The following is a 26067-nucleotide window of genomic DNA, read 5'->3' on the forward strand; positions in this document are numbered from 1 at the left end:
AAAACAGGCCAAATAGCCTAATATTTTTAACAACAGAAGCACCATAACCACCATGCAAACAGTCTGGATCCTGCCTGGACGTACATGTTTTTTAAGACATATGTCTTTGCCTGTACCTCCACCTAAAACACCTACTTCTTTTGCATGGATATGAATAATTTGCACCATCATGAGATGGCTGATCAGCCATCCAAAGATACAACTATAAATACTTGCATAAACGCTCCCTATTCTTCACCTCCTTCAACCTTTAAGCTTGTTTTGATTTGTTTTCAAATTTTGCTTCTTTCATTTCCACCTTTTATAGTTAAGCCTCTAATTTGGAAGCACAATGAAGCTTTATGTTGTTAGTTTGCTACTGGTGACACTACTTTTGAGCTCCTCACTTTTCGAAATTGCAATGGCAAATACAAGTAAGATACTTTTTTCCCACTAGTAGCGACATCACTTAATGCTAATGTAGTAGCTTTTATGCAAATATTTTTATTATTGTTTTTGGAATCTTAATGTTAGTGTAGAGCTAAAGAATAAGGACCTTTCTTGATTTGGGAATACCCTTTAGTCATTGAATAGCACATGACAATTCTTAAGCATCTATTCATGGCTCAAGAACTTGCTCAATTTCTTTTCCACCCAACTCTTTCACGGTTATTTATATTTCAAAAACAAAAAAAAAAGTCAGTTTTTTTCTTTGGAGAAATGAGAAGTATAAGAGTTAATCTTATGTACGCAAAATAGTGTATATATTATCACAACCGGATATAATATATATATATATATAATTCAGATTTTCAATTTAAATTTAGAGTAGGTATCATATATTATTGGTGATAGCGTTTATACTATCAATATATAAAACATTAATCCAAAACATAATAGGGAAGAAAATGAAAAAAAAAAAAAGAGAATAGAGCATTGAGATTGGAACCCTCGTCAACAACTATAACAACGTTGACCACTTGGCAGTTTGTTTTTAAGAAGTTGTACGATGTTGATTTTGGTACATTTCATTCAATTTTGACATTTTCTTGTTCTGATTTCAATATATCAAAAGGTTTCTGCGACTCAAAGTGTGGGGTGAGATGCTCCAAAGCAGGCTTGATGAAGCGTTGCCTGAAGTATTGTGGAATCTGCTGTGCTGCATGTAGTTGCGTTCCTTCTGGAACATATGGCAACAAATCTGAATGCCGATGTTACAGAGACAAGCTCAACTCCAAAGGAAAACCCAAGTGCCCTTGATTCTAATACTCAATGTTTAAACCCTTTTTTTGCAGATTTCAAAATGTTTGTTTCTTCATTCACTTTCCATAAAGTTCTTGCCTATTTCATTCATGCAGAAAAGTGTGTAATAAATATGAGATATCCAATCGGATATTTCTGTAGATGTAATATTTTACGTTTGCTCTCAACAATATTGTTTAGAATTTTTCTCTAATTTCCTGTGAAATGGATCATATCAACTTAGTTTCATAATCAACACCAGTAAGCCTTAATCTAGCTAGAAAAGAAAACTATATCTTTAAATTTCAAATGTTAAAAGATCTCACAATATTTCTATCAGTAACATGAAAAGAATTTTTAACCAGAGATGGAAAAATTGTACCCAATTGATCAAGTGATTTTAAATGTCTAGCATAATTTTGGATTGAAAGGATTTTTTCATGTGTAATGGAATCTCGACTGAATTGTTTTCACCATGACTAATAACATGCATAGAAAGTTAGAAACCTAGCTAAAGAACAACGTGCATCATTGGTTTATGAGAAAGAAGGGAATTCTCGATTTAAGTATTTAAAATCTATACTTCCTAAAAGAGGTATGTGCTAATTAACTATGAAAATCAAATGTCACTTTTTTCTTGGGAAGGTAATGGATTGCCCACTTTGAAAAGGTTTGGAAGTATTGTGCTACACAATTCTGTTTTTAATAAAAAGAAATATAAAAACATTTTCTTTTCTTTTTTTTACTGTGGGTAGTTAGTACAAAATGTTTTGTGTGTGTAAATATTGGGGGTCTACATGTATCGCATTTTTAAGATTTCGTCCTTGTATAAAGAAACGGCTGAAAAATTTTTTTAGGATCTAAGATAATTTCCTAACAACCTTTTTAATTGCCCTTAATAAGCTTCTAGCATAATTTTTTGACCTTCTTGTCATCCCTCTTGAACTTCCATTCAATTGTTCTGGATGGATATTAATCACAAGTTCTTGATTAGAAGGAATCTGGTAAACAGAACTCAGATAAAAGAATGGGCTTTCTATTATTCTTATGCATATTTTAGTGGTATTTCAATTTTATAAGATATGACATCAAAGCAACATTTAGTATTAAGACATGCCTTTGCCACTTATTTTAGTGGTAAAATTTAAACGAATTCACCAATCTTAGAATTATACGTACATAGTAAGAAGAAATATCACAATCCAAATGTATAATTTTTTTTTATTTTACCACTTGTTCATCAAGGTGTACGTTGCTATTCATTAAAGTGCAAGTTTCTATTCACGAAAGTACACATTATCAGTAAGTGGGAAAAAAAATTACTATTAACAAATGAATGAAATTGCTGCATAGTAATCCTTTCACTCGCACTCAACACAGGATTATTTCCCAAATCTAACCCCTCTTCTTAAATCTAACAATTTTCTACAGAATATTTGTTATGATCTGTTCCAATAACATTACTGTTGTTAAGGGTAAAAAATTGGAAGGTGGAAAATAAGAAAGAAGAGAAAAGGCTACTATGGTAATGTAGCATTCAGTGTGTTATTTTTTTTTTTTTTTTCGACAATGTGGGTATTCAGAACCACCCGACTAATTCCACAGCGCCCAGGCAGAGCGGGCTCGACCGATACCTAGGACGGTAAACAACTGGGTTGCAGACTGGAATCGAACCCAAACAGACTTGGAGTAAGGACCCCGCCTCCACCATCCGAACAACCCAGCGCGGGCAGTGTGTTATTTATTTAACTAAGAAAATAGTGTTGAATTCCCTATTCTGGAATTTACTTACGCAAAGTTGAATCCTACTTATGGATTTGGATGATTCCATTTCTCTGATTCTAAACTTTTCCAACAAGAATTCACAGTAAATTCGGTGGGTAAACTGCACTGTACAATTCTAGCAATGTACCGTTGCGAAATCATTTTCATGTAGAGGAGGGCATGATGTCTTTGTGAAAACCTGACGGATTGATTCACGAGAAAAGAGTCTACTAAAAAATTTGTTCTGGAGTTTCTATCTTGAGTAAAAGAAATTTCAGTCCACAAATATCACAAAAATGTTCAACTCCAGTATTAGTAACGGACATCTACTGCTTTTTGATCAAGTCATATTCCAAATTCGAAGTGGCCTGATTTTATTCGATAAATGGTGTCACCTCCCACCAGAATATCTCTCATCCAGAGTGTTAATACAAACCTAACAGCAAAGGTAGTTGCTTGACAAACCACTATAGGAGGAACCAGAAAATTTCTTTTGAGGGAGCAAACTCTAATTCAACTAAAACTCAAGCATATAACTTAAAATATTTTTAATTTTTTGTGAGGGCAAATTTACACAAATTTTTTTAAACATTTCAACTTTTCAAGGGAGAAAAACTTAATTTTCCAAAACTTTGCAGGGGAGGGGACCTCTCCGCCACCCTAGTTCTGCCAATGACAACCGCCGAGGCATCAGAAACCTCCTTGCCTAAGCTCTATGAGCTCCTCCATACCGCGAGGGGACTGCGAGAAGAGTTTTATATAGGTAAAGATTTCATACTTCCGCTTGATCAAGGGCCTGCAATTTCCATCTGGTCTACTTTTGCTTCAAAGATGCTTTGGTTGCAAGAAATGTTTGGAAAAATGGAAATTTTTGAGGGTTGAAACAAGAGATTTGGCCGCGTATTTACCTGTAGTTCCACAGATGAAAAAGTCCAATGGATGAATTTTAGCCTTCAGACAAATATGTATGAATAAGTGCTGCAATAAACCAATAATTGGCTTAGGCAGTTGAGATTAGTAGTAGTTATGGCATTTCATGTTCTAGCGTAAAGTTTCAGATGACAAGCGATGACAACCATGGTCTAGTCAGGAAAACAATGATTTCACTTAACATAGAAGTTCTAATACAGTATCAAAAATCCGAGTTAATTGGCTCTGCAAAGGGGATACAATGAGTTAATTGGCTCTACAAAGGGTATACAATGGAATTGGCACAAAAATGGTTTCCAAGCACAAAGAGTCATAAAAGGATCGTCATGAATACATCAAAATAAGCATGTGGAGCATAAAAAATGCATGCTGCTCTTAGTCCTCAATTTGTTCCAGGAAAGCTTAAGCTGAAAAACATGCACAAATAAAAGCCTGACGAATGGTTCAACAACTCTCGTAACTCTCAAATTTAATCTACAAAAGCTCTACTGTTCCTGTGGTTGATACACCGACTATACCCAGTTTTATTCCCCGACAGGCCTTTGACCCACTCCAGTGTAGAAGCCCAACAGATTCGGCACGTTATTTGAGATCCCTGTAGATTAGCCCAACCGCATGGAGATCCAAAGCCGTAATCATACAACAATTGTTCTCGAAGAACAATGATACATGCTATAACAGATACATCAGCCTCCAGATACTTAGCCCAGCAAATCTCTGAACAAGTTGGGATTCTGACCTGTTGGTGTTACACCTAGTTGCCTGACCAGCGCATCCTTCTCCAGTGATTCTTTAGCATTAGGTCCCTTGTTTAATTGCTGAGTTGGGTTTGTAACCGTATTTTCTCCATGACCATTTCTGTCAGGTGTACCTGCAAGTCCAGAAAGGAGATTGGCCTCATCTCTACCGGCAGGAAGTAGGTTTGGAACACCACCACTTTGCACATTCAGGGTTGTTTCCCCATATAAAGACATAACATCTGGTGCTCCGCTAGCACTAGCATCACTAGTAGTCAAAGTGGAAGTGTCTTGGTTTAGGTCAAGGAGACCTTCCAATTGCTTGAAAGGATCCACAGATTGTGCACTACTAGAAACAGCGGATTCATCCAAATCAAGCAAGTCTGGAGGCGGCTGGGGAGTTCTCTCTAACACAGCAGTGTCTGAAGTTGCATTCTTAGCCACATGAGATTTTTCTGCAGCAGGAATGTTAGTCTTTGGAACCTTCTGGCTGCCAGAAGATTGTCTTTTGTGGGACTTTGATGTACCACCAAAAAGTGAAGCAGCAAGTTTTTGCTTTTCAGCAGATATTTCTACTTGCTGCCTCCTTGAATCATAAGACACAGCTTTTGAGCTTGAACTACTAACCGCATCAAGCTGAGGAGCTCCATTTTGAATCTTAGGGATATCAGCATTTGAAGTAGATGGTGCAGCAGAAGAGTAAGTTGGCCTACCCCACTTCCGTTGGACCCCATCAAGTTTTAGCTTTAGTTCTAATGACCCAGTGTCAGATACAGATGGCACAGACGAAGCAACCTGGTGCATCTCTGCATGATAAGATGGCTCAGGTGCAGGTACAAGTTCATTTGATGATGATTGCTCAATTGGAGAAACTCTGGATGGCATCACTGGTTTAGGAAGCTCATATGCCTCAAACCTAAGGGCATGTGATGAGACCTCATGCAGTTCTTGGCTTCTGAAACTGCTGACATCTGTCATTCCAGACCGTTCACTTTCAGGAATATAAGGCTGGGCCCCCTTTTCTATTGACTGCTGAACATAACCGTTGAGAAATGAAAGGCTTCTATCAATCTGCACAAGAATTCATGGGTGTTTAAAGTTGCAAAGAGCACTGCCAAGCTGAGCAGCAACAACTAGCTATGTATTCTCTACAAAATCTGATACCTCGATGTCTTCACAACTTGCATCCATTGGCATGATGTTGGTAGCCACATTAGCATCTAAACCAAGGATTGCTTGAAGTTCATAAGCACGCTGCTGGAGGTCCGTTGAGTGGGATGCTAGTAGTTCTTCAATGAAGGACTGGCACTGCAGTAAGCAAAGAAATTCACCAGTCAGGCCATAAAGAATCATCGCCTAAACCAAACAATGATGCGGCCACATCAAAGCAGCTTGCTCTGTCAGTGACAGGGTAGGTCTATCAATCTGAAGTTTGAACCAAAAACAAATCCCAAGATACCAAGATGAGGATGGACAAAAGTCTCATTTACTGCAATCACTACATATAAATACTGATTTTCATCTAGAATCCTGATGACCTACTGCAGTTCAAATGTTGGAATGCGGTATTGCCAGCTAATCATTTCTCAAGACATACAGATTGATGGCTAGAAATTTGTTCTTAATCTCGCCATCATTCATTTGGCTCAGAGAGAGAGAGAGAGAGAGAGGTGGAGAGAAGAGGCTGAATACTACATAAAGCTCATACATATTATAGTGCAGCATAGGATATAGTTATGTTTAATCAAAAGGAAGAGAATTTGTCTCAGTTTACCCACCTCAGGAAGCACGTCCACTTTTCTCCCAGCTGCTATTTCGAATGAGTATATTTTCATCAATGCGGATATTGCATATGCCTACACAGTAAAGGAAAACATCAAAACTCTATGGATAGGAATCAACTAAACTTCAGATGTCTGAATGAATAATCTCCATGATCAGAACATCTAGAAAGCCTAACTTTTACGGGCATATAACTGCAGTATACATGATCCACAGACTATGCATTCATAATGCAAGAATAGGCCAAGCATGTGTGTGTTCCATTTGTGGAAATCAAGCAGGTCAAGTTCAACTTAAAAAAGTGCACATCTAGTATCTTCATCTCTGCTTTATGAATCTTTACTCGTCTTTGAATACAGGCAGAAGCTTTAATCAAGATCTTTAATGGATGGTTTTCAAGGATATTATAGTGGAATACTACATTCTTAGAGCTTTCAAAAGTGTGTTCATCAGCCAGTAATCGGTAATTCACTTTCCTTTTTTTCTTTTTTCCTTTAATTTGGGGTGCAAGGCCAACATCCAATTACCAAACCTTTATTTTGGTAAATTGGAGACCAATAATTGGATTTCAGTAAATAAGTAAAAATCCAGAATATCTGCAATTTTCTAAAGAACAGTTAGCATTTAGTAAAGTTATTCAGTCCCTTAATAGTTTACTAGCACCTGATATTCAGTAGTTATTACTTAGTAATTTGTATATGTATTAATATATACAAGTATATAATACAAATCTGAAATTCAACCGGTTAACGGGAATTCATGCATCTAACTTTAGTTTCCACGCCCAAACTGTTTTACCAAATATTAGAGACTGGATCTATTTTGATTTTACCAGATTCCAATTTATTGAAATCCGAAGTACAAACAAAATTCGTTCAACCAGTTTTTCAGTTTTTTCCAAATTATAAACAGCCAATTGATTGTTAAGTTCTATTTCAATTTTGAACAAGCAACCACTCCAACCACCTGTTGGGAATTTGTTGACAAATCCTTCTTTGCACAATATCCAGTAAAAATATCAACCAACCTATATCTAAGGAACACTTCAATCCAAGAAATCCCTATGACAGTCTTATATGATACTTTGACATCAGAGTCTCTGTGTTTATGCGTTTTTGATGAAGCAGAGGGAAAACCAGGTTCACTTGTCAAGCTCATCAGTCTATGCGTGTATACATTTTTTATGTATAGGCAAACCTATTAAACTCTCAAGCAGGATAACTTAGGCCACAAATCAGCTCAAAAGCATGTACCATAATCAATCAAACAATAGCAGGCTCCCACCAACCCCCCCCCCCCAAAAAAAAAATCACTCCAAATAGAAATACACAAACATGGACAGATAAGACAAATGTAACTTGTCCAACTACTTGAGACCCAAACAGTCAGTAAAGAAGGTAAAAGTGGTTTATACCTTGATGGTATCATCAGTTGAGTATGCCTCAGCCACATCACATAATTTACCAGTTATATAGGAGGCAGAATACTTTCCATCTGCAGTTCCATATTCTCCCAAAACCCAACAAATGACCTGTAACATGGACCTCAGGAAATGAAAAGCAGAAAGAAATTTGCATGCTGGTCACTGCAAGATGCATAAAACAAGAAGAAAGTCAAACTAAAACATTGGAAAACTTACTTGGAGAAATGTTGAAGGAAGCTTTGGCTCCACAACAATGCGCAGATATGATTCTACCTGCAGTCCAAGAAAAAGCTGACTCATTTTTCATTTAAAGAAAAAGTGTAATATCATAAGTGCTGACTAAAACATCGTTCTCTATTTCAGACTAAATTAGTAAATTAAGCATAAAAGCTCAGCCGAGAGTCAAAAGAAACAATTCCTGAACATTGACCTTGAATTACAAATTCATCCAGCGATCAGCAGTGCAGCGTAATATTATATATAAAGATAAAAATAATTCAATGCATAAAGTTACAAAACAATAGCAGAGATAGAGATCCACACCATAGGGATCCTCAGATAAATATGCACAAGATCCCCAGAGATAGTCCAAGAACATCTCCTGTTAATGAATGAGCCTTGCTAACACACAACAGACTACCAAAAAACAAAGCACCAAAGAGATTTTAGGAAACATTTAGCACTCCATTAGTGCCTAGCATGAAGAACAGCAAACTATGTCGAGGAAAAACATATTAAATGAGGACTGCAGTCACAGAGATATATTTCATTGCCTCTATTCTTAAGAGTAATTAACAAACACCATATCCTGTATAGAAAATTCTATTTAATAATAAAACCAAGTTACAAACTCCACAAATTATCAGAGAAAAGTCTAAAAATAAGTGCAGACACAGATTTTTTTTTTTTTTTTGAGTAACATGGAAAGAAAACAAAACAGACTTAATCAGACAGGAATATTTTCAATGCCTCTATCCAGTTTGCAAAGGCAAGATGGTTTTTAGCAGGCATCACAGGCTTAATTTAAGCTAAGCTTGTGACTGCCAATTATATTCACCTTATTTCTTATTTCATGTGTTGTGTTGACTAGTCAACTTATTCAGATATTCATCATTCTTTGGGTAACTTTTGTGGGCAAGCCAAAATTTCCTTAGGTAATACTTTCTGTAATTAATATATAATGCCATTCGAAGTAGAAAGGCTAACAATTCAGAAATTAGAGAGAACTCTTAAGTATAGAACCTATAAAGAGCATTATGAATTAGCAAGCAACACTAATGTAAAATCTTCTCTTCAGAAAATTTTGAGACAGTATTGGAAACCTCAATTAGGACTTTCCCACTCTTAGGCATACAACAAAAATGATTTTAAATGGAGACAGAAATAAGAAATCACCCTAATTACAATTCAATTGGTCGCTGCTAGAATGGACAATTCAAACTGATTCATCTATCAAATCTTTAAGATCTCGCAATGGCAGGAAAAATATTGCACCAAGTGTAATTGCCCATCCAACTAAGGTATAGAGGAAAAGACCAAACAAAAAGTGTGAACACTTCTAGATGCAAATGTACGGACTGATAAGATCTTCCAATCTGCACACATGGTTCACAACTATGCATCACTTGATAATAGAACAACCCTTTCCCCGCCGCCCCCACAGCATCTTAGTTAATGATGTCAACATAACTTATTTTATCTGCAGGCATACAGTAGTCCAGTCCATGTGCCATCTATACACAGTCCAGAAAATAGTTCAAGACAAGTACATGCATTCACAAAAGTAACAAAATACACCATGTTCAGTTCCCCATCATGATTCTGTTCACTTCCAAATAATAAGCCAGCACAAACTTACTTGTCCAAATTCAGTAAACATCCAAATTCATATGGAAAGAACATCAACCAACACATAGTTCCAAAATAGCAAGGTAATCTCAAAAGCAGGATTCAGCCAAATTATCTTTGCCGAGGAGCACTTACTGCGGAGGATCTCAACTGACTATCTGCAGTATCATCTTCCTCACTGAAACCCTCAGCAATCAAGCGCATCAAATTATGAGCCACTTTAGGGTTTACTAGATCACCAGCATGTTCAAAGACTCTATTCATTGTCTGAAAAGTAAGAACACCAAGATAAGCACAGAATTCGAAAAGTTGTATATTTCTATTGCAAAATCAAACTCAAGAAAATGGGAAAGTAAGGATCGAATTTACCTGGATAAACCACTGGTTGCTTGGTGCAAATTGCTCAGCAAGTTCAACGCACCTGGATGCAATTTCAGTCTTATTATGGCTATCATTGATGTTTATCATGTAATCAATCATACGGTCCACAATCACTTCCACATTTGAAGATTTTGTCATTTTATATAGCAGCTCAAACGTCTTCCGCTTAAGGGTATCATCGGGGTCCTGTATAACGACGACGTCACAGTTTAAAATGATGACAAATGATATGTCATAAAAAATTAATTAAGCAATACAACTCAATTGTGCAGCAGAGTTTGGCCACTCCCTCTCAAAAGAAGGGGAGAGGGAGAAAAGCATTTAAAGAGTAACAAAATTCTAGTTATATCCATTCAGAAAGTAAAAGAAACTAAACTAATATGAAATTCTTAAAATGAGCATTTACCAGAGCATATGATAGGCTCGTTCTCAGTTGATTATTTTAGCTGCTAATAGATTTTGATTATGATTAATCAGTTTTGAGATGTTCTCATTTCTTTTGTATTCAGATTATAGCTTTTTTAATAACCAAAAAAGCTAAAATCCATAATCACCCAAAAGGGTAGCTTTTACTGATTCTGATTATTCTCTATAATCACTTTCCATAATTGCATCTTGTAAAATCTAAAGCAAACGAGAACAAGGCTGATATCTTATTCTAAATTAAGTGTAATCTTGAGAAGCGTAACTTTTATATCACTCAGGTAGAGGGCAAAAAAAGTTCTTCAAGGCAGCAGCAAAAATCTCAATCTCATTCAAGATGATGACCTCATAGCCTTCAAATTTGACTTCAAAATTGCTAGCTACTTCAACTATGTCTACCTCAGTAAGAGAGTTACACTGGATGAAGGCAGCAAAGTCCATTGCCACATCATACAAAGAAAACTGCAGGTATGAAACATGAACCTAATTTTGAGCTCAAACATTGCTTTGATATTGAGTTTTGTGTTCTCTTGCATTCTAGGTTTTGGTTCAACATTCTAATTCTAATTCATTCAGCAGAGAGAGAGAGAGAGAGATTTGTAAGGAAAATATGCTTTCTTTACCTTTCATAATTCACGATTTAAAAAGAATTTCATCTTCCAGATATGCATTTCCGGTCTTCCTAAAAGAAAATATTGACGTGGAAAAAACACTCAAAGGATCCTGAACAATGTTGAAGTACACAAATAGGTAGATATTATTTCAAGATGAAAGGGTCCATGTGCTTTATTTTTTGAATTGTTTATTTGGTGGATTGGTTATGACCAAGGGGTAAAAGCTGTGAAACATAGCTGAAAATACAAAGATACCAGCATTGCCAGATTGCTTAACAGCAAAAACCTGATGATCAAAAGGCCAAACCTCATCCAAAGTATGTTTTCCAGCACATAATAGGTAACAAATACACATGCAAAGCGGCTCATTGCACAATTCCAGAAGGGCTTATTAAACACAATGAACTAGAGTGTTGTTGAACCAAAAAATAAGAACTATTTGCTATCAGACTATACTTAGATAGCATCATAGGTGAAGATCGGTGCAACAAAGCAAATCATTCTTTTCTAACTTTGCAATAGAGAAGAGAAAAGATCACTTGGATGATATGGCATGTAAGCTAAAACAGTCAATCTGCTACAGCTGTCGAACACAAATTTCTGAATGACCAATAGCTATATAGAAGAGGCAGAAAGCCTACCATTTTATTAGCAAAAAAAAATACTCTATTTGAGGCTCAATCAACAACAAGGCAAAAAGATTACAACCTCCATTATATCTTCATTCACCAGAAATAGATGAAAGAACAACTTTAGCTACTCATTTTTCCCCCATAATTGCGCAGAAAGAAAATAATATGGGGATTCCCTATAAGTGAACAATGATTCAAGTTCATATGTATATGATTCCAGACATCAGAACCACTATACAAAATTCATTAATAACTGGCTACTTCATAGACTACTTAGTTGAAGATCATCCTAAAACGTGAAATAGACACTATTATCCAAGCATTCATGCTATGAAATCCATACACATCATGAATCAGCAAAGAAAAAAAATATTAGTCTGCACGTCCCAGTTTCAGTTCCCAGAGTATAGAGTACCAGGAAACACTTCCACCAACAGAAGTAAAAAAAATGCAAGATAAAGGACAATGCCAATAAAAATGGCATAGGAAACATTAAGCATTTTGCATAGCACCAAAGTCTCCATGATAGTACTAAAATAAGTGTAGCATTATTAATTCACAATGATGAGAAGACAGCATCCTTCACCTCTAAACAATCGATGACAGCAAGTTGGTGTTGTTCAGCAATTTCTGGACTTAACTTTATCAATCTACCAAGAGCATCAATGCCCAGATATTTCAGGTTGTGACTATCACTCTGTTCACCAAATAAGAATTCAGAAATAAGGAACGCACAACAGAATTCATAACACATGGATATATCAAACTGAAAGGAAAAAACAGAAAAAGCAGCAAAGACGAACCTTCAAAAACTTGGCAATAGCATCAGCTGCAGATTCTAGAAGTTTGGGGTTTGGATGTATGGAAGAAATACAGCATATGCACTCATAAAGAACAGCATTTCCTATATTACTTGTTGAATCACACTTTCTCATTATGTCACCTACGATAGTATACATTTGCTCACTGGCCTTCTTGTCACCACTACCCAGTAAAGCTAGTATCTTCAATAGTTTGATCTGCATGGAAAATTTAAAGGCATGATCAATAAACGACAATAGAAAATGCTTTAGCATCACCATGTAAGATACTTTACACAATTACTATAAGCACTAAAACATGGTTTAAATGGAAAAAACCTATAACCAGGGTTTCTCATTGGAGTATGTATTAAGAGCCTTCAAGTCAAACTTCAACTACTACTTTCCTCAGATATTAAGCTTAGTTACATCCCATGAAGCCTTGGCTTTGATTCTTCTGGTTTATATGGTTGTAATAGTTAGTAATGTCATGTTAAATGAATGAAGAATTTTTTTTCTTATCTGGGGTACAGGTTAAGGTCCTTAGAAAATGATCCTCTCTAAATGACAACATCTATTATTGCAGCGCCCTATTCCATAATCGTATGTGTGGACATATTCTAACTAAAGAACTCTCCAATTCAATTAATCCAGAAATTGTACTTCATGCTAAATCAGATCATTACTCTAGGATCCTGAAAAAGTTTTTCGACATCCACTCTCTCAAGGTGAACTCCAGCAGCTCACCTGTCCAATTGTTAGATGTACTAAAGAGGCAATCCTCCTCTTATACCAAAACAACATTCATAATGTGAATGCATACACAGATGTAAGCACACATATATATAAATAAGATGCATGCATATAATACTCAAGAATTCGCTTTTTTATTTCACAAGAAAGAGGCCAATAAGAATTTGAGTTTAATGTACAAGGGAGAAAGTCAAGACACAAGCCTCCAAAAGCCAAATCTTTCTAGGAAGAAAGTCAGACAGTTACAAGGGAAACAATGTGGGAATGAGCTATTCTGTACCTTGTGTACAATAGTCGCAGAAAAATCATTCCTCTTGTAGGTGCTGCCAGTCCACATCCATACCTCTCTCTTTTGATTTCGAGATAAGATTTGTACTCTTCTTGTCATTTCTTTCTTAATTTGTGTCTTCCTTTATGTAGCTGGTTAAGTGTCAACTATGACTATGAGACAAAAGAATGCGCTATGGTGATTGCCTTCTTGTGAAGTTTTAAACATGTTTCTTTCATTGATCCCTTAAGGACCAAACTAATTGTCTGGCATGCTCCCGTAGTCAAGAGATGGATGTACAGACACAGAAAGAAGCAATTCTTTGTTTCAATGAAACAGGGGCATATATGAACCTCCACTCATGAAGGATAAGGGGGTCAAAACCCAGTTAATTGCAAGTTGGTGAAAACAGACAGGTAACCTTCCTGCTTCCTAAATTTTTAATCTCTCTCCATTAACTATTCAGGATTATTCTAAAGGCTAAACATTAGAAGCACTTTAACGGTAGGTGGACGCGATTAGGTGGTGTTCGCTATCCCAGGATTGATAGACCTATTTACACTCATCAAGTCCTTGGTTCAATAACAAACAACAGAGGTTGATATCCATATGCAAGATGCGTTACAAGAGAATTTGGCAGTTAGTAAAGGCATTTGAGGGGTAGGCGAGCCACTTTAATTTTTATCCCTACCCAGGGCTAGGCTAAGGATTATGTATCCCCACAGGATGACTTTATCCCATCTAGATTATTGGATCAGACTCATCAAGACAAAGGTTTTAAGTAAAATGAAACAATCCAGTGTAATCCCACCTAATCTGATATTCTAATTAAGCCCTTAAAGTATGAATACTGCAAGGTTGTATTGTTACAAGTTAAGCCAGTTAAGAAAATATTAAAGAAGAATTCAACAAGCTACAACCAAAAGCTTAAGGAAGAAATAATCATCTCCAGTCAAGCATGTAACTAAGATTTGGAAGAGACCATTGAGAAAAATCTTTATTTGCTTCAAGCCATGTCAACCAACCTGAATAAAAGGAGCTGGCATCTGATGGTAATCATAACTTTTTGGCAGTCGACGTTCAGCTACTTGTTTAAGAATACTCGCAAAACTGGCCACTAAATCCTTGTAGGCATTAACATCAATTGTTATTAGATCATAGAGAGGGCAAAGAGTTGCACCCATAACTCCAGGATCATTATCACATAGCCTCTGCAAAATTAACATAGAAACGAAGAAAAATTTGTTAGTTCTATAAACAATGATAATTTGATTTCTCACCTACAATTGCATATATACTAAGAAATTATATATCGATCTGGAACTCCATATATCCAAAAAATTATAGTAACCATTTCGCTTGAATAAGAGAAATACTCGAAAATATTTTTTAATGTAAGCAAGAAATAATCTATACCATCTCAAACCCAACTATTAAGTGCTTAAACTATACAAGTTAAAGCCTTCTCCAACCTAAAAACAGTTGTTTAAGGTGCTCTAGTTTTGAGTTTGACTTTGGTTTTAAGCTTGCTTTTAAGTTGAAAAGCACAAACATACTTTCAATAGAAACTTCTTACTCTTTTCTAAGCATTTTCAGAAGAGCTGAAGCAAAATAGCATTGCAAAATTTCTACTTATTCATGTAAGTTACTAAGTAAGCACAGTGCTGTACACAAACCATCAAAAATTATAAAGTTTCATTCAAAGTTATGTATCATACACGTACCCTAGTGGTTAACCACTAGGCAAGGCATGTTGACATAAGATTCCCTCACATCTCAAACTCATTGCACTGTAAACAATTCTAACTTACAGGAAAGAGATTTTCTCCTCATAAAGCAGAATATATACACATAGCACACAGAATGGATATAAATTACAAAACAAAACTAGCAAAATTTGCATGTGGAGGTTATGCTGCCATTCCTACCAACACATTAAAGAGCTATAGAATATTGATGTCCAACTTCATTGACTCTATTAACAAATGATGTACCTTTCTGAATCCTAAGTTCATCCTATGTTGCATCCCTCACAAAAAAAAAAAAAAAAAGAAAAATTCAACATCCTAGAAGAATAGTAAGTCGTTCTCCATAAAGAAGTATTTGATATCAAAAAACACACCAAGTACTTTCTAGAAGTTACCACATACTGGCACAGCGTTTACATACAATGTGTGTTATAGAAAGTTACCATACTTTAATAACAAAACAAGGTCTATGTTGCACTCAGATCTCCTGCCCCCACTGTTTTCCATTCCAATGCCTCCCATATTATATTTACTCCGGCCAAAAAGAGTACCTACATTCTAAAAACTCTTCCACTCGAAAACTGCTATACCCAATCAATAATGTACAACAACACAGGAACTTACAAAGGCCACTAATGCGCTACCAGAATTAAATACTATATGAACACATTTCTTGAAATTTTACACTAACAATCTACATTCTCAAAAAGGGCCACTTCAGAAGTATTACCAAAATCAAAATGTTGAATCCCTCTTGTCCCACCTAAATACCCTTATTATCAATCCACATTGAGAAAGCACGACATTTATCACCATGGGCTCATGGATGAGTGGATTGTTTTGTCTTACTTATGATAGGAGTTCTAACTCAGATCCTTAAAAAGTTACTCACTTTGCACATTAACATGGTAAATGTTTTTATATTAAAATTGCCAACAGCTTCTCAACTGATTACTACTCTCCAGTCAACAACAAACCAGGGATCTTCACTCTGATTTTTTACCTACATTAACAATATATACAAGTTTGAAACTTCAGTGCACCTTTCTGAAATTAGATATGAGATGATTGACAGAAGAGGGAGCGCGCTGATAAAAACGGTGTAATGCCATAACAGCCTTCTTCCTGACAGCTTCTTTCTGATGCCCCAACAACTCCACAACCTGCGGCAGCACAGCTGGAATAGTCTCCTCATTAATCAACTTACAAACCACATTCAAAGCCGCACAAACCACCAAATAGTTATCCGATTTCAAGTCCTTCTGTATAGTATTCACAATCAAAATAATCAAATCATGATCCTCATTTAGAAACAGCGTCACCGCCAAATACCCAGTCCTCTTCAGATGAATATTATCATCATGAGTCATCTTCACCGCATGAATATACCCAAAAGAAGCATCGTGCCCAAGCATCTCAACATAAACAAGCCTTATAATATACTCCTTCATCTTCCTCTTCGGAATGTCCGGCTCCGTAATTCTCCGTTTCAGCGTCTCAATTTCATGAAGAACGATCCTATCCTCTTCTGCCTTGGATCGAGCTTCTCCAATCGATTTAATTAGGTCAAGAAACTCCTTCGATTGCCCGAATCCTCCTTGGGAGCCCATTGCGAGCTCCCGCCCGATAGTCTTCAACTGCTCCAGCTTGAATTTGCTTTATCAAACCCTAACAACAATCTTCGATCAAAAATCTCGGAAATTTCGGACAATTCCAGCCCAGGTACTTCAATTTGATTGGCAATTTCGGGCCGGCCAGTGATGATTGGGGGAAAATCACAACGAATTTTGGGTATTAGGGTATTAATTATTTGGAAGATCTGAGAAAAAAAATTTTGAGAAATTGGGGAAGATCTAGAGAGAGAGAGTAGAGAAGAGTGTTTTAGTATCAGTACGAGTCTGAAGAGATATTCATTCATAGAACTACATGAGAAGCACGTGCAGAATTTTTATTTTTCCTTTTTTCTTTTAATTTTTCTTTCTTTTTTTTTTTGAGCTTTTCATTTTGGGTTTGTATATTTTGCTTTGTATATTCTACTTTATTTAGTGGGCAAAAGTGGAAAAGTTTTTGTTACGTTTTGTTTATAAAAATTCTCCATAGGATTTTGGAAAATTGTTCTCGTTGAATTTGATTTTGTATGTTATTGATTGATTTTTTTTTAGAGGTTTTTAATTTTTTTTTTGAAAATTTGGGATTTATTGAGATAAAGGAAATTAATATTTGTAAAAACCAAACACAAAGAGAAGGGAAAAGTACAAATGAATTATATCACAAATATTAATCAAGTGTTGTTGATTGATTGTCATACATAAGTTTTCTCATTGTTAAAATAGTGGGTGATACGGTGAGTGATAAATAAGATAATTATGATAAACTTGAATGGACGTTAGGCATATGGTATTTGTTAATTATTAGGTAACTTTGCCTCACACACTTACCGTAAACTTGATATCTCTATACATCATTTTATATATAAAGCATGAGTTTTGAGGCTGTGGAATGGATTTGGTGTTACAATTTTTTTGTTATCTTTTATTTACCCACATAAAAGTAAAGATTTGCTAAAATTAACTATTAAAGTTGAGCAACTTCCAATAATTTCCCAATTTTAATTTTCAATAACTTATTTTTTTCTAGTTTTTGCAACAACAAAAAATCCGTAATATATTTTTTTTTTTGCAATACAAAAAATTAAGCTTCTAATAACTTCCATTAGTTTTAATACAAAATAACTTTATTTTATATTTTAATTTGCACACTCATAGGGTGTATTTTTTCACTAGTATAATATATAAGATGTGATGTTTAAGATAAGCATAACTAGAACAAAATATCTTTGGGTTGTTTAGGTGTTTGGAAGTTTTGTGATGTTTATTTAAATTTTATTCTAATTTAGAGTCATATGTTTAATTTTCATTGTCAAATTTCATAATAGGGTATTTTTCTTCTAAAGTGTGTTAAGACATTATGTGGCAAAATCTTCAATACATAATAAATTTGCATTTCTACTTGTTAAACAATAAAAGAAACGCTTAGACAAATGTCAAAAAATACCTTTCAATTTTCTAGAATGAAATTGCAAAAAAAAATCTTTTAATGCATATTTGTGCTAAAAAAACATTTCTACGCATTTATCCATTATTTGATCTTTTTTTTTAATAAGTAGGAGCTTTTGAATTTCGAATCACCTACTTACAATTCCTCCCACACTAGTGTGAATACCCGTGTTATGCACGGTGCTGACATTATTGAAAAAAATGAAAATAAAATGGTGAATAAAAAAAGGTTAAAAAATTGTACCAACACATTTAAAATGTAATATCTGTCTAACATTAGTTTGAAATATGATAGAATGTGTATATCATTCAAGAACTGTCTTTTTCAGAAGATAGATCCTGAAAAATAATAGAAATTTATATTAGAAAATGAATGATATATTAATAAAAATGAATGTAATTAAATGTTGTTAAAATGAAATACTTACAAATATTATGCATTCGATTTGATAATCTTGTATAAAAGTGCGAACACTCTTCACACCAATCAACTTTTAGTACGAAAGCCAAAATTGGTGATTTAATTAATTCTGTTGAATTTTGTGGAGTGCGTACTACAAATGAAAATGCACGATCTTTGCATGAATTGATTCGTTGGTTGAACAATCTATCACCATTTTCCTGAGAATTAAGTACATACGAAATTCAAAATTAGTGTATTTTTTTACATAGTTTATAAATAGCATTATAAAAAATAAATATATATCAAGAAATTCTACCATCCTTTGTAATTCTCTGAGATAAGAAGCATCACAACCAAATACGAATTGTGCATGTCTGTCTTGTAGATTAAGATGCATGTTACCACTGGAATCTCTGATTTGTATGTTAACATTGTACCTGTTTGACAAATAAATTGTTATATACAATACAGAAAAATATATTGAAATTAAAAGTGCATGAAATTAATTACCTAATAATAGTATCGACCACGTCATTACAATGCAGACCAAAGTGATAAAGAATCAGATAATGACAATCTTTTTGTGATAAGAAACATTAACTCTTTTGGCCTAAAGTTACGGAAACTATCATCATGACAATATCAAATACTATACATATCTATCAAACTCCAAGAATTCAAACTAAGTGAAGATGTAAATTTTTTATCGTAAGAAATTTCTCATATTAAATTCCATCATTATTGTATCTGGAGGGAATTTGGTTCCATCAAAAGTCAAATATCAATACTTGTGCCATAGAGAAAAAGATAACATAAAAACAGTGATGGACATCTATTGCTCTGACCATAAAATAAATTTTTATGCTTACTGTTGCGTAATAAGTTGTTATTAAATTATGAGAAAATTAGTCTAAAATAATGACATATTACCTAACATTTCACTTCTATTTAAAGACGAAAGACAATAACAGCAATAATCAATCGAAAATATTACATTATTGGGAATAATATTTAAAAAAACAATGGAAATGCAAATGTTTAAAGAATAAACAGTACCGGAATTTCTAATTTGATGCGAACGACATTTTAATCGGTGTAGTTGGGATTTTGTCGTTCGAATTTGATGTGAGATTTCTCTTTTGTCAACGCAAAGTTATTGAAACTTTTCGAACTGCAGTGTGGAATCATTGCGGTGTACGTTTCGTTTTCTAAACAAATATTTCCTCCTTTGCAATCTTGCGAGTTTGAAATTTAACTATCGTTGAAATGCTTGTAGGCGGGCATGTTCCATAGTGAAATTAGGTTAAGGGCTAAGATGGATACCATAAAAAAGTTGAAGGAAATAATAAGTTCTTGGGAAAAACGCAAGAAAGTTCTCTTAATTGGAGTGAGCACGCAAGAAAGTTGAATGAGGATGCTATGTTTTGGAGGACTTTTAATTGGAGTGGAATTCTTAAATTGGAGGACTGTTAATTGGAATGAAAAAGTGGGGGAAATGTAGGAAAAACGTGAGCATGATTATAAGATTTTTAGGAGCGGTTATAGGATTAGTTAAGAGATAAACATTTCTTAAATTGAAGGACTCTTAATTGGAGTGGAAAACGTGGGGGAAATGTGGGGAAAATGTGAGCATGATTATAGGATTTGTAGTATACTCAATAACTTGATAGTATACTCAAATCACCGATGAGGTAAAGTTTGCCTAAATAAGCTTTTATAGTGTCCTAATTCCTTGCCAAAAAAAAAGCCCTAAATAGTCCTAATTGGCATTGCAAGTTACGGCAACGTGCCAGTGGCATCTAGTCCTAATTTTTTTTGGGGTCAAAATCTAGTCCTAATTGGTTCTACTGTTTCTTGATCATGTTGTATGCTTCCGAATTCTACTTAGCGTGTAATAATTGATAATGGTTTATTCTATTCTTTCATGGTATTGGACAGGCGAAAACCACACCAGAAGTGTGGTAAATTTACTATAAACTCCTAATATTATCTCCCCTAATTTTTGTATACTTTTTAAAAAATTTAAACTTTTGTCAACAATAGGCTGGTCACGCAAATAAAAAAAAAAGGGACTGGTCACACATCTCATTCTTTGCCCTAAAGAACTCAATTTAGCAAATTTCTTAGAATAATGGTGAAAAAAATCATAACAATGGAGGAACCTGGGTTTGTTTCTTTTTTTTTTTTTGGGATCTGAAACAGCCCTATTCATTTTTAAAAAATAAATAAATTGGCCATCTTATGTTCATTAAGAAAAGGAAAATTTTTTGGTCACTGCACATGGATGTCCGGCCATCCTAAAGGGAAAAAAAACAATTGTTCTGTTCTTGCGATTTTTTTAGGGTTAAATATAGTAAACTCCTTAACTTTACATTTAGTTGCACTTTATGCCCTCAACTTTACATTTAGTTGTACATTTGTGATTTTTTTGAAACGTGATTGTAATTTGCAAAGCTCATTTGTAGGGGTGGTTATAGGATTAGTTTAGCGATAAATATTTTTTAATTATAAAAATATAAAATTGTATTAAAATAGTAAACGAATGAACATTTGTCTTTAATTAAGAAGTAAAAAGGATTTAAAGTATAAATAACAAACTATAAACGGTTTATGAAGTAGATTGTGGGAAAGTTTTAAATTTTAAATTTGACTGGTGATAGGGTTGGTTATAACCTACTACTTTTTATGTATTAAAATAAATACAAAAATCTAGAAAAAAGAATGGGAAGTTTGGAAGCCATTGAGAGACTCGTTCCTAAAAACCCACTTTCCAATACATATAGATACAGATTACCATCCAACCTTGCCCTCCCTCTTCATTATTTGATCTTAAAAAAACTCTCTGTGCTGCATTCTTTCTTTTTCTCTTTTAATTGCTTTTTAAACAAAAATTCTTTGTTTTTATTTCCACCACACCTTAATTTTTTATAACTAATACTCTAGCGAATTGTTGGGACAGTATTAAGGCAAACCAATTGAGAGAGTTGGCACGAGGATTTGCATGTCTATAAGGTTTTGTTGACAAAATCTATTATTTTAGAATTATTAATCTTTTCTTTTAGAGTTTATAATTAAAAATTTTGGCATAGATTGTTTTTTTTTTTTCATTTTCCAGCAGTATTAATTTATAAGCAACAACCTTGTATAAGTTGTGTTAAGTAACGACTATCAAGATCATATTTCCATAATATGGAAAGCAAAGAGAATTTTGCAGTCATGAATCATGACTCCTATATAAAAGATTTAAGTTATTTTACTATTTTTGCATTTGATTAGATATACAAATCTTGATTCCTAAATTGAAGATTGTGTTTCATATTTTTATTCATATTAGGTTAATTTTAGTGAGATTTGTTAATCTAGAATATGGATATTTTTCTAGTTTTTGAAAATTTTCAATTTTAATTAATCTCTTGTGATGAATGCTGAAGTATTTAATGCCCATTTTAAAATGTTAAACTCATTACATATAGATATAGATATCCAAAGAGGGAAAAAAAGAAAAAATAAACAAACAAACAAAGCCATCTTACTTACCACCCACCGAGGAAAGAAGGTCGTAAATTGTAATATATAAAATATGTGTGAAAATTGACTTAAAATTTGAGATATATTAATGGCTCTATCTTTCACCAAATGGAGCAACATGCCAATGATAGTGTACATAGCTGCCGGCCAAACAGAGCAATGTGCCAATTATAGTACACGCTCAAAAGCACTTTGTAACTCTGCTCAACGAATAATACCACAAAATTCCCCCACTATCCTAGGTTGGAATCTCAATTTTTATCCAATTAAACACCAAAATTACCAAAATATATAAGGGATGAAAATTATTGTGCATAGTCCTTCTCTCATTTATATAGTTAAGATTTATTATATGGAATTAAATAATGGAGATAGGATTGAAATAAGGTTAAGAACATGACAATCTTTAACTTTTTCATATGTTCCATAGAGATAGGATCTTTTTTTTTTTTGTATTTGTCCCAAATTATACGTATATTTCCTTTTTCAAAAAGTATTCATTTTGTAAGTTTATTAATATGCTGATATTCAATGTACACTGTTATCAACATTTTCATTTTGTTATTTATTTTAGTCAAGTTTGTAACTTTGACGAGATTGAGTCTTATATTGAAAAACTAAAGAGTAATAAGTTCCAAGAATGATTAGTAATATGAGCATCTATTTTGAATGAGTCATCTAGTGTTAAATGAGTGGTATATAAGAAAACTATTAAATATAAATAGTTGCTTTAACTACATCAACTAACATTTTTTAATCTACGTAAAAATAAAATTAGAGAATATTAATTATATGGGATGAGGTAATTGAGATATGATTATATTAAACACTAATATGATTATTTATTCATTTATTTGTCTATTTTTGTTTACTTATAATAGGAAATCAGACATTTAGCATTGACTGTGTGAACTGATGCTAATTTTACATTTATAAATCAAATTGGGTTCATCCATTTTTCCTTTTTTGTGTTATTTTGAATTTGACTTTATATTTATTATCTTTGTTACGTGTTCAATTATTGACAACACTCCCATTTTTAGGGTGGATTTGGAACTAAAGTTGTTGGTCTCTTCACTTCTGAATCTGTAATTTTTACAAAGCATTTATTTTCCCCTTTAAAAAGTTTTGACCTTTATGTGTTTCTTGTTCAATTTGATTATTTCTCTTAATATTTTTAGACTTCATTTTCTAGAGTTTATGCAGCTCTTCACGTTTTATTTTCAAAGAAGGGAATTTTTTTAGGTAGACTTCAATTTCATGATTTTGGATTTCATTTGTTGTACTTGGTTGAATCCACTTTTTCACAACATGCTGCAATATGGATGGTGACAGCATTTTGCCCCAAGCATTAAAATTGTTAACAAAAATAAGTATTTTTTTTTCTTGGTACCAATACTTTGCCAATGGAATTGGCACCATAAGAACATTGCACTGTCAACCTTGTCCTACCTAACTGATTCTCCATTTTTTTTCCATCTTTTTGATCTCTTTGGGTATTACTTTTATGATAAAGGAAGCGCGATTGGAGGGCAAGAAATGCAAATGTATTTTTTTTCCTTCTCTCATAATCAACTTTCTTTTTTCTATCCTAATTCACCTAAATTCATGAGAAAAATAGTAATTTAGTTCAACCCTAGGAAAGCGATGAAAAAATACATAAACATGCAAGCACAGAAGCAAATAAATATACATAAAAATCTAACTATTACATTTGGGACCCTAACTACAATCTAAGGGAGGAATTTGAAAAATAATAACCTGACTATTACATTTATCTAACTAAATACATTTTTCTTGGGCAAAAGGAAAAAAAACTATCTATTACAATTTGACATTTAAATGTCTCCTAAATAATCATCAAAATAAAATAAAATAAAATAAATGAAAACTTAAAATGGATACATAAAAGAAAAAGCATTCAAAACACACAATAACACATAAAAAAAAAATACATAGGAACACATAAAAGATCTTAAAATAAGAATAAAAGGTACCTCTCTTAAAATAGTGGTTAAATGAGGTAGAATTTGCCCTATTTATACTCCAAAACTACCAAAATAGTCAAAGCACTAATTTAATTAACAATTAAAAAGAAAATGTAAACATATAGCAAATTCACTCTATCATTCCAAAGAAATATGAACAAACATAAAATGTAATTAAATTAAGGACCTAATTGAATGAATTTCCAAATTTTAGGGTCACAGAGAAATTGTTTAAAAGATTAGAGGCTTAATTGCAAATTCCATTTCTGGTTTCTCAAGGCCAGAGGGCCTTTGGGCCATTTTCTTTCTTTTCTTTGTTTTGGTCTAGGCCAAAACACTTTAGCCCAGAAGACCAATCCATTCACAAAACGTTGGGCCTAACTACAAAAGCCCGTATGTCAACCCAAAAAATAAGTCTTAGCCAAAAAATAGCAGGCCAGCCCATTTTCTTTACTAAACCAAATCCAATAAAAATGTTGGGTTTTAACTACAAAACCCATATCATAACCCAAAGAAAATAAAAACAAATCCATTTATCAAAATCCCAATGTATTTGGATTGTAAATTATTTGAGATAATTTTGTGAAAAAAGTACTGCAACACTTTTTAAATATGATGTATGTGAAATAAAAAGGTGATTGAAAAATGTGTTGATGATGGAAGCAAATCAATGTGTGTAAATAAGGTGTTAACCCATTTTCTAAATCATTTTGGGTTTTAACTACAAAACTCATATCATAACCCAAAGAAAATAAAAACAAATCCATTTATCAAAATCCCAATGTGTTTGGATTGTAAATTATTTAAGATAATTTTGTGAAAAAGTACTGTAGCACTTTTTAAATATGATGTATGTGAGATAAAAAGGTGATTGGAAAATGTGTTGATGATGGAAGCAAATCAATGTGTGTAAATAAGGTGTTAACCCATTTTCTAAATCATTTTCATAAATCCCCAAAAGAAAAAGAAAATGTTTAACTAGGTAATTTACATCCAATAAAAATATTTAATCTTTAGTTATATCCTAACATCCAGAAAAAATTTACTCAAAGCATACATAAAACATATAAAAGAAGATCAAGACTTGGAAAGAGAGGAATCAACCCTTTTTCACAAATTTTTGGGCCTTAGTGCAATTATTTAAAAGTTGGGGGCAAAATTGAAATTTCCTGTTCAAACCATGCAACCCACGAACTCTGAATGGATGTTGTAGGTCCAGCAAGTTTAAGAAACATATGAAGATGATTGCAACAAATCCACATCGTTTTCCAAATACACAAAATTTATATAGCCCAAAGAAGATCCCAATATCCAAACGGAAGATTCAAAACAAGATTATGTGGGAGGAATCTAAACCAATATGCTGCAACAAGAAAGAAAAACAGCAGAGGAAAAGAAAACAAGCGAGTGCAGCAAAATTTTTACGAATCTGGCACGGATCTCAGCTTCTATGAAAGAAAAGGAATGAACTAAGTTATCTTTGGTGCTCTATGGAATCAAATAAATGTGGAGAATCTCGAGAAAACGCCTCCAAATGATAGAAAACGAAGCTGAAAAATTGTCGTGGAGACTCAAGAGCTGCAAACGCAGCAAGTTTAAGCCTCGATTCAAAGGTGTTGTGGTGGGTTTTCTAAAAAATTTTCAACACGAACTTTTCTCCCCAACCAACCTAGATTACGTAGAAACAAAATTTTTCTGACAAGAAGCCCTAACGAGATTGGAATCAGGCAGAGAATGTAGCTGAATCATCAGCCCTGGCTCAAGAAGA

General features: G+C 33.7%; 2 protein-coding genes across 2 annotated transcripts; one reads left to right on the plus strand and one right to left on the minus strand.

Annotated features, from left to right (window-relative positions):
* Positions 1–331: 331 nt before the first annotated feature.
* Positions 332–1239, plus strand: LOC113779033 (peamaclein-like). Its single transcript, XM_027324441.1, has 2 exons — positions 332–413; positions 1055–1239. The coding sequence occupies exons 1-2, from the start codon at positions 332–334 to the stop codon at positions 1237–1239; spliced, it is 267 nt and encodes an 88-aa protein (XP_027180242.1).
* A 2847-nt stretch (positions 1240–4086) lies between these two features.
* Positions 4087–17189, minus strand: LOC113779664 (AP-4 complex subunit epsilon). The gene is made up of 11 exons (XM_027325339.1): positions 16368–17189; positions 14602–14787; positions 12559–12774; positions 12342–12452; positions 10075–10272; positions 9841–9972; positions 8074–8130; positions 7849–7965; positions 6431–6508; positions 5817–5960; positions 4087–5723 (listed from the first exon to the last, which is right to left on the minus strand). Exons 1-11 carry the CDS (start codon positions 16932–16934, stop codon positions 4617–4619), a joined length of 2913 nt encoding a protein of 970 aa, XP_027181140.1. The 5' UTR covers positions 16935–17189; the 3' UTR covers positions 4087–4616.
* Between the last annotated feature and the right edge of the window lie 8878 nt (positions 17190–26067).

This window comes from Coffea eugenioides, chromosome 8, assembly GCF_003713205.1.
Source record: "Coffea eugenioides isolate CCC68of chromosome 8, Ceug_1.0, whole genome shotgun sequence".
NCBI classification, from domain to species: Eukaryota; Viridiplantae; Streptophyta; class Magnoliopsida; order Gentianales; family Rubiaceae; genus Coffea; species Coffea eugenioides.

What these genes read in the sequence shown, in the direction of transcription:
- LOC113779033 (XM_027324441.1), top strand. Translation starts at nt 332, where the DNA reads ATGAAGCTTTATGTTGTTAGTTTGCTACTGGTGACACTACTTTTGAGC. An exon ending in AATTGCAATGGCAAATACAA is followed by an intron (nt 414 to 1,054) that starts GTAAGATACTTT and finishes ATATATCAAAAG; the next exon opens with GTTTCTGCGACTCAAAGTGT.
- LOC113779664 (XM_027325339.1), bottom strand. Translation starts at nt 16,934, where the DNA reads ATGGGCTCCCAAGGAGGATTCGGGCAATCGAAGGAGTTTCTTGACCTA. An exon ending in GTCAGTTGAGATCCTCCGCA is followed by an intron (nt 8,131 to 9,840) that starts GTAAGTGCTCCT and finishes CTTGGACTGCAG; the next exon opens with GTAGAATCATATCTGCGCAT. An exon ending in TTCCTTCAACATTTCTCCAA is followed by an intron (nt 7,966 to 8,073) that starts GTAAGTTTTCCA and finishes TCCATGTTACAG; the next exon opens with GTCATTTGTTGGGTTTTGGG.